General features: G+C 45.0%; 1 protein-coding gene across 1 annotated transcript; it reads right to left on the reverse strand.

Annotated features, from left to right (window-relative positions):
- Nucleotides 1–5,330: 5,330 nt before the first annotated feature.
- Nucleotides 5,331–12,128, reverse strand: metrnla (meteorin like, glial cell differentiation regulator a). Its single transcript, XM_033643762.2, has 4 exons — nt 11,756–12,128; nt 9,680–10,068; nt 6,360–6,419; nt 5,331–6,212 (listed from the first exon to the last, which is right to left on the reverse strand). Exons 1-4 carry the CDS (start codon nt 11,854–11,856, stop codon nt 5,899–5,901), a joined length of 864 nt encoding a protein of 287 aa, XP_033499653.1. The 5' UTR covers nt 11,857–12,128; the 3' UTR covers nt 5,331–5,898.
- Nucleotides 12,129–12,555: the final 427 nt, after the last annotated feature.

Consider the following 12,555-nt stretch of genomic DNA (forward strand, 5'->3'; position numbering starts at 1 on the left):
GTACCTCTTTCTGCCTGTGTGTAATAAGCCGGGCTTTGAAGCCAATTTGACATAGTCACCAAACCGTGAAATTTGACTTCAGGTCCATCATGTGGCGCCAATCGCCCCAAAAAGACTCACATTGTGAGAGATGTCTATAAATCATCATAGCATCTTAACCCCCCTGCTGAGGACTTGCATCACTATGGGGATTTGATACATTTGGTCCAATAATATTTCATAAATCCACATTAAATAATTGTATCTCCACTCAAGTTAGCGGAATGCTAAACCGGATGTGAGCCACTCAGACAGCAAAAGTTAGCAACTGGACAAGCAAAGTCTTGAGTGCTCTATGGACCCATGGATCCAAAAGATCTGGGTAATTTTATATCCAGGAAGTCAAACCTTTTGGCTTCATGTGCCACTGAGCAACTTTCATAGGAATGATTGGGGTCCCCCTTCCAATGCTGTATCCAGGTCTCTTTATACATCTATGCTGTGTAACTGGACTTATTTAACCAGTGAGAATTCAAGTAATTAGAAATTACTGTATAATTTTATGACCTAGTCTCCCTAGTAGTGCGATTTGACGAAACCATTTCTATTTAGCGAAATTGCACCAGTGGAGAGAAGCCTGATATCCTAAGTTGAAGTGGGTTGTTGTTAAATAGAATAAATAAAATTATAAGAAAAAAAGGGCATTAGGCCTATTCCACGAGATTATTAAGGTGGAAAAGGTCAGATTTTAAACCAGGGCTGCTTCACAGAAGTGTCAGGGCAGCATTGTGTCAGATCGGAGGTGTTAGGACTGCAGCTGCAGTTGTGGCTGAGTGTGGGTGGCGGCTATCTCACTGCTGAGGCGGTGTGTTTATGTGTGCTGGGGTTAGGGCCACGCGCACAGTGCAGGCACACACCCTAACACACACACATGCACACACACACAGAAAAACCACAGAGACGCTATTGATTCCAGCTAATCAAGGCAGCAGCGCTGGGGGAAGCTGTGCACGCGTGTGTGTGAAGTCAACACATTCCCTACATTCCAGCACTTCCCAAAGAGGCATAAAATATTAGCCACTGCACTGAGCTCGCAGGCCTCCTCACACTGCTGGGGACCTCCTGCTCTTTAACGCCGCTGCCCTTCTTTCTGCGATGTCACTGTAGTTTTCAACAGTACTTTTTTTCTTTCTCTTGTTTAATTCCACCCACGAGATGACCATGCAGTGACTTCTGGCTGAATCACACTGACAGCACAAAGGCTCCACATATTCATGTCTGGTTTCAACTGGTCCTTTAAAACTGGTATTACAATGAAATCTGACCCTACCCATAAAGTTGCAACAGACTGCATGTGCATATAAAACAGATTAGTCAGATTATTTGAATGAGCTCCACCCAGTGACATTAAATCTTTTAGAAGCAGAGCTAATGAAATGTGATTTATAAGCATTCTCTAAAATTAGATTTTATTTTATTTTGGATCTTTTTTCCTACTTATAAAGCAAGTTAAAGGTCAGGTTTCTTTTTTTAGATTTTGATAACATTCTGTAGCTTCCAAAGAGTGCTCCTTCTGTATTCAAACCTGAACATTCAGATTTTGGTCTAAGTACAAATGTTTTAGAGTCACTGAAGTAGGTTTTTGCACAATGATGTCACTACACATAAACCCCCTAGCCCGCCTAAGGTGCATCTTCTTGACAGAGCCAAGCCTTATTTGAGAATTGTGTGTTTAGCCCTCTAACCAGCAGGAGGTTAAGCAATGTACTGCTGTGGACACCACCTTAATTTGGATCCAAAAGTGACACAAAAATACAAATAAAGTAACCAATCAAGGTAGCAGCAGTGGTAAAATGAGTGTTTTTGTCAGAGGAGTGTGGTAGCCTGGTGAAACCATCCTGATCTTGCGAGCTCATCTTCCATTTCGCTCCGCAGATCAGTCTGGCCATGGAATCATAAACGCGAATTCTGGCATTGGTTTTGGCTTACCGGGCCAATCACAACTGTTTATTACTTTGGGGTGGGTTATAGGGGGGACAAGGAGCGGAGTGAATGCATTTCGTAAACAACCAACATGGCTACTGATTTTGAAACTGCGATGGTAAATGTGCTGAACGAACTGGAATGTACATTTTCTTTAAAAGCAGAACAAACGGCTGCACTGAAAGCTTATTATTGAAGTGTTTGCCATCCTTCCTACAGGGTTTGGTAAAAGTTTAATTTACCAACTGGCTCCGTTGATCGGGAAAAAAACGACATGTTCGTGTAGATTTTTCGGGACTTTCTTTCAAAGTCACTCCTATGTCAACAAGTTGGTCGAAAATGGATTTGTCCTTCCCTCTTTTGTCAAATATTAGAGCACTGTTTGTAATAACACCTTTTAGTGACATAATTTTTTGGCAAAGACGGCAACACTCTTTCCTAGATATCATCACAGCTCATCTCCGCTGCACGCTACACTTGCTTGCTGGTCTGTTTACAGTGGCGTTGTGCTAGCCCACGTCACAAGTTTTGTTTACTCTGATTGGTTTTCCGTCTTTCCAATTGCGTGAAGGAGCACTTTGAGTGACAGCCGTTGATACCGCCCCTCGGGAATAGAGGAAATGTACAGTCCGTGTCCAGACCCATTTGTGATAGCTTCCCATTGGGAAGGGCTGTCTGACAGCAAAGTAAAGTAGAGAAAATATACTAAATATAGCATACACTTAAACTTAAACAGTTTTTTTTCTTTTGGTGGGCCTTTTTTTTAGAAGGCTAAAATATGATTTGCTGCTCTCCTCCACCCACAACAGTATATTGCTTTGTTTTTGTGCTGGTACTCCAGTCTGCTTTTTTTTTTTAAGATATTTTTTTGGGCATTTTAAGCCTTTAATTGATAGGACAGATGAGCGTGAAGGGGGTAGAGAGAGAGGGAGTGACATGCAGCAAAGGGCCACAGGCTGGAGCTGAACCCGGGCCGCTGTGGCAACAGCATTGTACATAGGGTGCCTGCTCTACCACTAAGCCACCGACGCCCCGCCCCAAACTGGGGGTTTGCCGACAGACAACTACTGTACACTGACTATGAATAAGTACTGTGTATAACCCTACTTCAAAAATTCCAACCTAACCTTTTCAGTTATTATGATTATAATCATGGCTCTAAGTTAGGTCACTGCTTTCTGCTTATGGCTGAGTGAGTGCGTCCATTAAAAAGACAGAAAAGAACGCAGATGGAGTCAGTGCCGCATTAGTGACAATAGCTAATTCACATCAGAAGACAGCGAAAAATGTGCATCATGGTTTTCTAAAGCTCAAGGAGATGTTATCAAATGTTGTGCAAACTGTTCCATTTGAGAAGCTGGAACAAATGTTCCACATTCCTGCTTGAAAGTAACTGAAAATAATTAATTGATTACCAAAATATTTGCCCGTTGATTGATGTTGCTGAAGTCTAGTGAAAATAAATCCTTATGAGAGCTGGACGACACATGCTGCCTCTGTTGTGTACAGCTCAGGGTTGGAAAGAGTTGATATGCACAGGATAAGATGGACACACCGTCAACACTTTGGGCAGTGATGCAGATACTGATGATGTTGCAGGAATCACCTAAAGACTTTGTGCATCTGTCACCAGCAGCTGCCGGTGGACACATGGTACGAGCAAAGCAAGTCTTCCTGTCCAAAGAGGAAGGAGAAAGGGAGGTCTGACAACCAGGACAGCTGGACCAGCAAAAGACCCAGCAGCCAAGTACCCACTGACCCTCCTCTTCCTCTTCCTCCTCCTCCTCCAAGGCTCCTGGTCTTAAAGCCAGAGCGAGAAGGTTCACAGTAAGGCATCGTTACCATAGAAACTCTGTTTGCATTTCCCAGTGAGCAATTCAGGGACGGCTGGCTTTCAGCTGGAATTCAGACATTCAATTCAATGCACAATTGTCCATGTGGGGCAACTTATTGAAAGACATTCTAGGTGCGTTTCCGTTTTAAGTGAAAGGGCGGACAAAAGGAGCCTTGACCATGAACTGAACGCCATCCTGACAGGCCTGGCTCACAGGTTCCATCCACTGGTGTGGCACCAATAACCTTATTGGTTCCTTGAGTTTGATTTGAGGTGATGAAAATGAAAAGCCTTCATTTAAAACAGGGAGCCTGAGCAGGACTGTACATGCCAATCAAAATTTGGAGTGTGGTTGGAGAGTGCTGCTTTCTGCTGCATGCCCAGTCACAGGGCTGTATTCAGGTCTGTCTTCAGTCCTCTCTCTCATACCAGGCTGCTGCGCTGGAACAAAGAGGCCTTTCACATTGACCTTGACACACGGCCACCCCCATCACCACAGGAACCAACGCAGAGGAATCCACTCCAACTCTCTGATATCAATCTCTCTGTACCCCTGGCAGACGGTCCGGGCTCAAGGCTGAGATGAACCTCGGAGAGGAGGCTAATGCACATCATATGAGTGTGTTCTCATTCCAACGGGGAATGCGGAAAATAAGATTACCTGTTAGCACCACTAAGAATATTATATCTGATCTGAAATTACCCACAGTATCCATCGACAGCCAAATTTAAAACAAGTTAATACAGGTTAATAGTGTAAATTAAAATCAAAATAAATTAGCTTCAATATTAGTAAGGCTGCAATTAAACTATTTTAAGTATTGGTTAATTTGCTGATTAGATTGTAAATTAACTGATTATTTGGAGTAAAATGTCAAAAAAAATTGTAGGAAACATCCATCAGTTTCCCACAGCCCCAAGGAGATGTATTTAAGTGTGGTTATGTCCGGCCAGCAGTCCCAAACCAAAAACTATTTAGTTTGCATTGATATAAAACAGAAAAAAGTACTTTTAGGCTTAATTATTAATTAATTTTCCATTGATCAATTGATAGACTCATCATTCCAGATAAAATCCCTTGTCTATTTGGATGCGGCTAACGATTATTTTTACCGTAGATAAATCTGTTGATTATTTTTTCGATTAAGCGATTAGTTATTTGGTCTTTAAGATGTCAGAAAATGGTGAAAAATGACAATGTTTCCCAAAGCCTGAGATGACGCCCTCCAATGTCTTGTCTTGTCAACAACCCAACATTCAGCTTAGTGTCACAGAAAAGTGCAGAAACTGGAAAATATTCACATTAAAGAAGCTAGAATCAAAGAATTTGACTTTTTTTTTTCATTAAAATGACTTAAACTGATTAATGGATTGTCAGGTAAGTTGGCAATTCATTTAATAGATAACAGCTAATCAATTGATTGTTGCAGCACACTGCATCACAAGTCAACAGTCTGATAAAGTTAGACTGTGCCCACTGTAGATTTCGTCAATTATTTATTAGACATGTAAACACCACAAACATTAACGCTTATCCAGGGACAAAAAGCTTTTATTCTCAAATTTTTTGGCTTGTTTTTTTTTTTTTAAACAATTGTACAGCCTGAAAAGAACACATGAATCCAGGCATTAAAATTGCAAATCATTTTTTAACAAAATAAAAATAAGAGGCTTTCACTTTATACATTTCTGTCGTAAGAAATAACTTCAAAACTGTACATCAAACTTTTTTGTTTGTTTTTACAAAGCAGGCAGAGCTTCAAAATATACAATGTTCATTCACATTTTATACACATAAAAACCAAATGGGGGTTTTGCTACATTTAAAATCTGGGAGTTCCCCGTCTGCGAGAAAGGCAGTCCGAACACATTCCACGTTTCATCACGTTTGACTTTGAGCGTCGAGTCGATCCAGCATGCTGCTTGGCAACATTCAGGAGCTCCAGTCTTTGTCTCCAAAGAGTCACGAGACAGCAGGAGAGGAGAGAGGCTCTGGGCCAGTCTGTCAGCCTCTGTCTCTCCTGAGCATGAACTCTTGGTTCAGCTCTCCTCCCCACCCAGTGAGGACTTGTCATAATTCCAAGCATGGGCAGTCAACACACTCAGTCAGTGTCCACGTGACAGGGGTTGGTCCCCTGCTGCTGCGCCTCGTGATAAAGCCGCAAGAAGTCTTTGTAGCGTGGGGCACAACCCATCCAGGCCTCCCCAAACCTCACTGTCCCGGTGAAGAGGAACTCGCCCTCTCCAGACCTCACCCCGCACTGAAGGGGCATCTTAATGTGACCAGTCCACCTCCGTACCCTCACACCCCCAGATACGAAAACCTGGGTCTTCTGTCTGTAGAGGCGGCTGATCTCCACGCTGACAGACGAGTGCTCCTCCTCCTGCTCCACTTTTTTAATACTGCCTCGTGCCACTGAAAACACAAAGCAGGAAGACAAGATTTAGATACTGGTAATGGCTATATTTCATGCTACACATAATGGTGTTTTCGTTGGACCTTTCTGCACACCATACAGCAGCGGGAAGGCTATAATTCTCCCAAACTGCGTTTTTAACTCACCAAAGTCATTGGTGCAGACTGCTAGAAGCATCTCAGCGTCACTGCAGGGCTGACAGGGTGCTGAATGGAAATAAAGAGAGAAGGTGGATGAGTTTGGCGGAGCAACAGAAACAGGAAAAATTCAAGATTTCTTTGGCACTACTGGTCTTGCAGCGTGATAAAAATCTCTAACGGGTCCACAAATTTCCCAGTTAAGTACCTCTTACACAAACACACAACTGCGGTTGGGCCAGCCACGTAGGACTGCGTGTTCCTCACACACACACATGCACGCACACACAGTTGATGGATGATTATTTATTTACAAAGACGGCAGAGCAGGATTCAGCTGTCATGAGCTCCTTGTTTTTACACCAAACAGAGCTGGGAATGCTGCCGATGGTAAAAAAAAATGTGATCAATAAAAATGCTGCTGAGAGTTTAATACTCGTGGGGGCTGTTCTGTTTGCTTCCCGCCACGAGAGGAACCCCTTGACACCCCATGACAAACAAGGACCAGATGAAAAGGATAAGGAGCGCGCAGGCATGAGGAGAGGCCAACTCTCTGACCTGAGCTCTGTTAGCACTTCAGCAGGCCTGCTGGGACTGAAACAGTGAGCACAGCGATTCTAGCTCGACTGTAACATCAAATAGAGTTTTTAACAGCCTTAGAAGTAGAAATCACCTCAGAAGGGAGGCAGATAAGAAGGACAAACCCCTCACATCACCATATCTTTTCTTGACCAATAAAGGAAAGCCATGAGCGGGCATGCTCTCATAACTGGAGGGCAAATAATTGGGTCTAAAACAGTGAAATAACCAGCGCTTTAAAAGCCCGCCCCAGGCTACAGTTCACCTCTGACTGATGGCTGTAGAGCAGCAACTCAGCCAGCCCGCCTTCAGAGTGTTTTATAGCAGGAGAAAGGGCCCTAAATAAGAGCAGTCAAGTCAGTGATTAGTTGACTCAGGTGGTCCTGAGGGCTGGCCTGACCAGAACGCCTTTATTAGCCCTAGATCTGCTGTGGTTTGCCATTGCGGCAGAGTGGCACACAAGGGCAGGTGGGGAGAGGAGGAGTGGGGGGCACAGGGAGGGGTGTTGAGTCAGCAGCGGGCTGAGGGTGGGGTGGCAGTGGGTGTTCATCCATTAAATTAGAGACAGAATGATTAAAACAGTTAACTCAGGTGGATTTAGCGCAATGGAAACACAGCCACAGACTGGTCATAAATCTGAAAAATCTGGTTTCAGGAGTGATGCATTCTGGAGGAGAATACACAGACCTTTACCCCGAATTAAGTTCTAAACCAGAGATGTGTGTGTGTCATCTTTAAGAGCTTATTTTTAGCTGGCGTGTCAGAAGTTGAGAGTATAGGGGTGAAGGGTGAGCATGTCTTAGGTCAGCGTGTGTAGCAACATGAGGCGCTGCCGCATCACCAGCGGGATCAGAGGTCAAACAGCCACAAGCTCGGACGGCTGAAGAACAGCTGGAGAGCCGGGAAGACTTCAGAGCGACCGACCTCGCCCAGAGCAGAGTGCAAAGGCCCTTTGAAGTTAGCCTGCGTGCTGCCATAGCATCAGATGGAGCAGCCCAGAGCCGAGGCCGAAACCCAGGCGTGTTTTTTTTCTCTCTTTCCTCCAAAGCAGAGCCGAGCAGGGCTCACATGTCAGACATGAAACAGAACCACAGGAATGGGCTAAGAGCCGAGTCAGCATCTCTCTCTGGCCTGTGCACATGCAGCGCCACTCTGATCCGAACCACTTCACAGGAGCAGAGAGGGATGAGGGATGGGACGAGTGGTGAAGGAGGGGTGGAGGGGCACAATATGGTGTCCCTGCAACATCTGGGCCCCGACGCATTCCACTGTAATGGAGCACAACTCGCTAATACCACTCGGCACAGACGAAAACCACTTCAAACGGCTGGGAAGAGAGAGAGAAGATATATGAAGGGGAGAGGAATGAAGAAGGAAAATACTAGAATGATAAATAGACAAGAAAGAAATTAAGGAGGTAGGAAATAGAGGGAAAGGGAATAATTTAAGTGAGCTGAAAGGGAGTGACAGCAAGAAAAGGAGGAGTGGGGGGGAATAAGCCTATATGCTCCGAGAAGGTCCTCCCAACATCTGGTTGGAGATACATTCCAGCCTGACGGTGAGCAACTCAATCCCAGCACAGCGGGTCAGAGAGAAGAGGAAAGAAGGCAAGAGGCAGAGGAAAAAAAAAAAGAAGAAGAAGATGAGAAGAAGTGAAGCAGTAATCAATCCACCCGTCCGGGCTTCAGATGACACGAGACCACTGTCTTTGTGAATCATCCCAGTGCTATCTCAGGCCACATCACACGAGCAGATTACACTGCAGAGCCCAGCGCAGAACACGAATGTGGCCAAAACAACTCCACGCTCGGTGCTCTCTGCCTTTAACCCTCTCCCTCTCCCTCCGCCGTGCCAGATAATGACGCAGGATGTGGACATGTGAACACAGAGAGCTGTAAAAACAGATGTGGGCCTGATATCGCTCATATTTTGCTTTAGGCAGAAAAAACAACAACACGGTTGCTCGCACAGTTGCGCAGCTTGAAACTGTGCAGGTTTGGCAGGTACATGGCGTGAAAACAGGCGGCTGTTTTTCAGTGGAGGCCCCCTGTTTGGCTGCGCCTCTACACACACACACACACTAATAAAAAAAAACAATAACAGTTTAGAGCCAAAGTCAAATCAAGCGTGAATGCTTGTGAAATGAGCTGAACATTTTATCCTTAAAAAAGCTCCATAAAGACTTAAAGGCTTTAAATTTTGATGTCTTGATACTCGCAGCGAGAGTTTGATTTTGACAAGAAATATATTCCCCCCAAAACCAAAATGTACAGACAATGCTACCAGAGAAATGGATTTTGGCTTCAGAATTAGCAGAGTCCTGGAAGCAAATGTTGAGTTTCCAGCTATTAGAGTCCAACTTAATAAAAGTTTCCACCAGTAGATGGCTGCATTTAGTGCACAGCACACACCACAGGGACAAAGCACAAAGGAAACCAGACCTAGAGGGAATCAATCAAGTCTGCAGACCTTTATCATAAGGCCTGGGCAATATATTGAGATTACATCAATGTCGTCATGGGACTAGATATCGTCTTGGAGTTTGGGTATCGGATGTGTGTTTTTTCCTGGTTTTAAAGGCTGAATTACAGTAAAATAATGTAATTTTCTAAACTTACCAGACTGTTACTTTTACTCACTTAGTCATTCATACTCACTTTACTGATGATTATTTATCAAAAATGTCATAAAATTTCAGGTTTGCTGCTAATATTGTGCCGTAAAAGCATCATAACAAAGAAGCATCTTACCGCCCAGTGAGTGCACCTCTGGTCCCAGCCTGTCGTTGACCAGCTCGTACTGGAACGCCGTGATCCGCCGGCTGATGTCCATGTGCGGGACGGCCTCGATGAAAAGCGCCCCCTCCTGGATATTAAAGCACTGCACCTTGCCCTGACCTTGGTCCTGCTCGCGCAGCAGCAACCGCAGCTTGCCATTACGATCCAGGTAGATGTTGGTGCCGCTGGAGTCCGTGTAGGGTTTGATGCAGACGGAGAGGCGGGCGGCAGCGGGGGAGACCGTGTTGGGTCGTAGGTTGACGATGATGGCCCCCGTGGGGTACAGCCACTCCAGAGAGCCTTGAGAGCAACGTAGGTACACCTGCTCCACGTCCCTGGCGTGGCCTTCGTGAGTGAGACCGCTGGAGGAAAGGAAAGGGAAAGACGTCAGCGGATATCGACCACTTGAAACTCAAACAGGCAGGCATTGTCAAGAATGTCTGAAAAAGTGTACAATTACAGAAACCCAAGAATGTGAAAGCTTTCTTTGTGTGTTTTTCGAGCTGTTTCTATTTAATTCCGCAGAAAGGGATTATTCTGTAATCTTAAAATGATTTCTGGTCATTTATAGCCTGAGTTAACCGACCGAGGTGAAGACCTCTGGCAGACTGTAAGGACATTAGACCACATTCCTCCTGCAGCATTAATGGCCGTCTGTGCGCAAGACTGGCTGCATGACCAGTCACGAGCCGGAGCAGCCAAAATGACCTCAGCTCCAACACACACTCTCCCCATACCACATTGTTCCTCACAGAGCTTTGGCAAAATGCACGGCTGGCAGGCTGCCTTTGGGAAGAGTTTGGAGGCAGAAATGGATGAATGGAGGGACACAGGGGCTTCTGGGCAGACAACGGCAGCAACAGTAGCCGGGCCTGCTGCATGCAAGTGCAAATGCAGGTCACGCACCGAACCTCCCCTTGCTTTCAAGCCACCAAAGAGACTGGAAGAGACTTGTCCGGGCAGCACTTCGGACTCTGGCGCCAGCATGACCAAATGACTCCCTCCAGAACTTAATGCCTGGTCAGGGTTTGAAAACTCCAGTCTGTCAGTCATTCTGTGGCAAAGCCAGAGGCAGGAAGCCATCAGCAGTCCACCAGCATGCGTATGCCAAGCTAGCGGTTTGACTCTGGGGGAGAAACGCCCAGTTTCCTGAAAATGAGATGCTGAAATTCAAATTTGCCATAGATCTAAAGTAACCCATGGCACATGCTGAGCATATGCAGCTGAAGCCCCATAACCAGGCTCTCCTCAGCATGCCTCTAATTAAGTCCTTTCGAACTTCATCACTTCTGCATGCAATTAAAGGAGATTAGTCAAGAGTCTCCCTAATGAACAACAGATTATTGGTTGAGGGCTCAAAGTGCTGAATTTCGCCTACCCCTCCTGACTGGAGGATGAAAAACAAAACCGCACTATTTGAGGCACAGCCTCTCAAGTGCAAAACAGATTTCAGCAGATGTTTGATGGGAGGTGAAATTTTCCAGTATATGCTGCCTGAGGTTTGAGAATCTGAAAAACCAAAAATACTTAAAAGCTCTTGGGAATCTGTGCATGTAATCCTGACAATACTTAAGTATTTTTAGTGGGGGATTTTAACCCTTAAACTAAGTTAGCAACAACAGGATAATAAGTCAGTGTGTCATGTTGCTTTATTGTTACACTCCCAAGTTCATAATAGTGAATATAAATGTAATAACATGAGATAGTGAGTCAAATCTTATTGTGATAACATTGTCAATTAGTCATTCATAAATCCAGCACCCCCCAGAGCAAATCTCACGTGTCTTTTAGACTGTTGCACTTTTTACTTGCTTGTATATCACAAAAATATTATACTTCTTAATAAAGTAAGGGCATATTTTTCTGTCTTAATTTATGTCTCTATTTCATTTACCCCTGCAGGCTGATTCACATCACCGCAGCCCAAGTCTGAGTTTCGGTCTCAGTCACCTCAGGGCGCTGCAGCTCACTTTAAACTTTATTATTATTATTATTATTATTATTATTATTATGATTTAACCTGGTATTAAACAGGACCGTGAAGCTCACCTGCCCTTCCAGCTGCACTGGTCGCTTGAATACTGGCAGAAAGAGATCCGACAGAGGAGGGTCAGAGGCAGCAGCAGGGAGGCCAGCATCGGGGTGAGCATGTTTATCTCGCAGCTCACTTCGCCTCCTCTCGAGTGAAACTATGAAGAAGTCCGCCGCCGTTTTCCCAGCGACATAGCGTTTCCATGTGCCCCCGGTCCGCTCCGTGCTGCTCCCCGGGGTCTCTCCTCTGCTTCTCGGGAGGTTCAGTTTAATAAAAGGCGCCTGTTCAAACTCCGTCGCGCCCGGTCCCGGTGCCGACTGGCTGCCCTCCGTTAAAACTGTGGAGTGAGTTCAGGTCCGACTGTGTACCCGCAGCCCTGGTTGCTCTCCACGTCACACCCCATCCACAGCAGTTTATCACGTATGGTGCGTTCACGTGCTCAGCCGAGGCTCCGACCCCAGAGCTTCATAGTGTGAAAACGTACTTGTGCAGTGTTAAATTGCTTTTAGCCAGAGGTGGGAGCAAGTCATTGTTTCTCTAGTCACAAGTAAGTCACAAGTCTTTGCAATCAAGTCCCAAGTCAAGACTAATCAACAAAAACAAATCATGACGCACTCTTCACCAAATGTAAGTCCATTTTAACAACAAAGTACCGTAAAACTTCAATGAAAAGCCTAGTCCCGATTAAACAGCCAGTCCCATTTACTGGCCCGGTGTGGCTACACATTTTTATGAATAAAAGCCTGTCTCAATTAGAGGCCTGGTCTGGTTGCCAAATTGTTTTGTTTTGTTTGTTTTTTTAATAGAAGTTGTTCGG

Source organism: Epinephelus lanceolatus, chromosome 18 (assembly GCF_041903045.1).
Source record: "Epinephelus lanceolatus isolate andai-2023 chromosome 18, ASM4190304v1, whole genome shotgun sequence".
NCBI lineage: Eukaryota > Metazoa > Chordata > Actinopteri > Perciformes > Serranidae > Epinephelus > Epinephelus lanceolatus.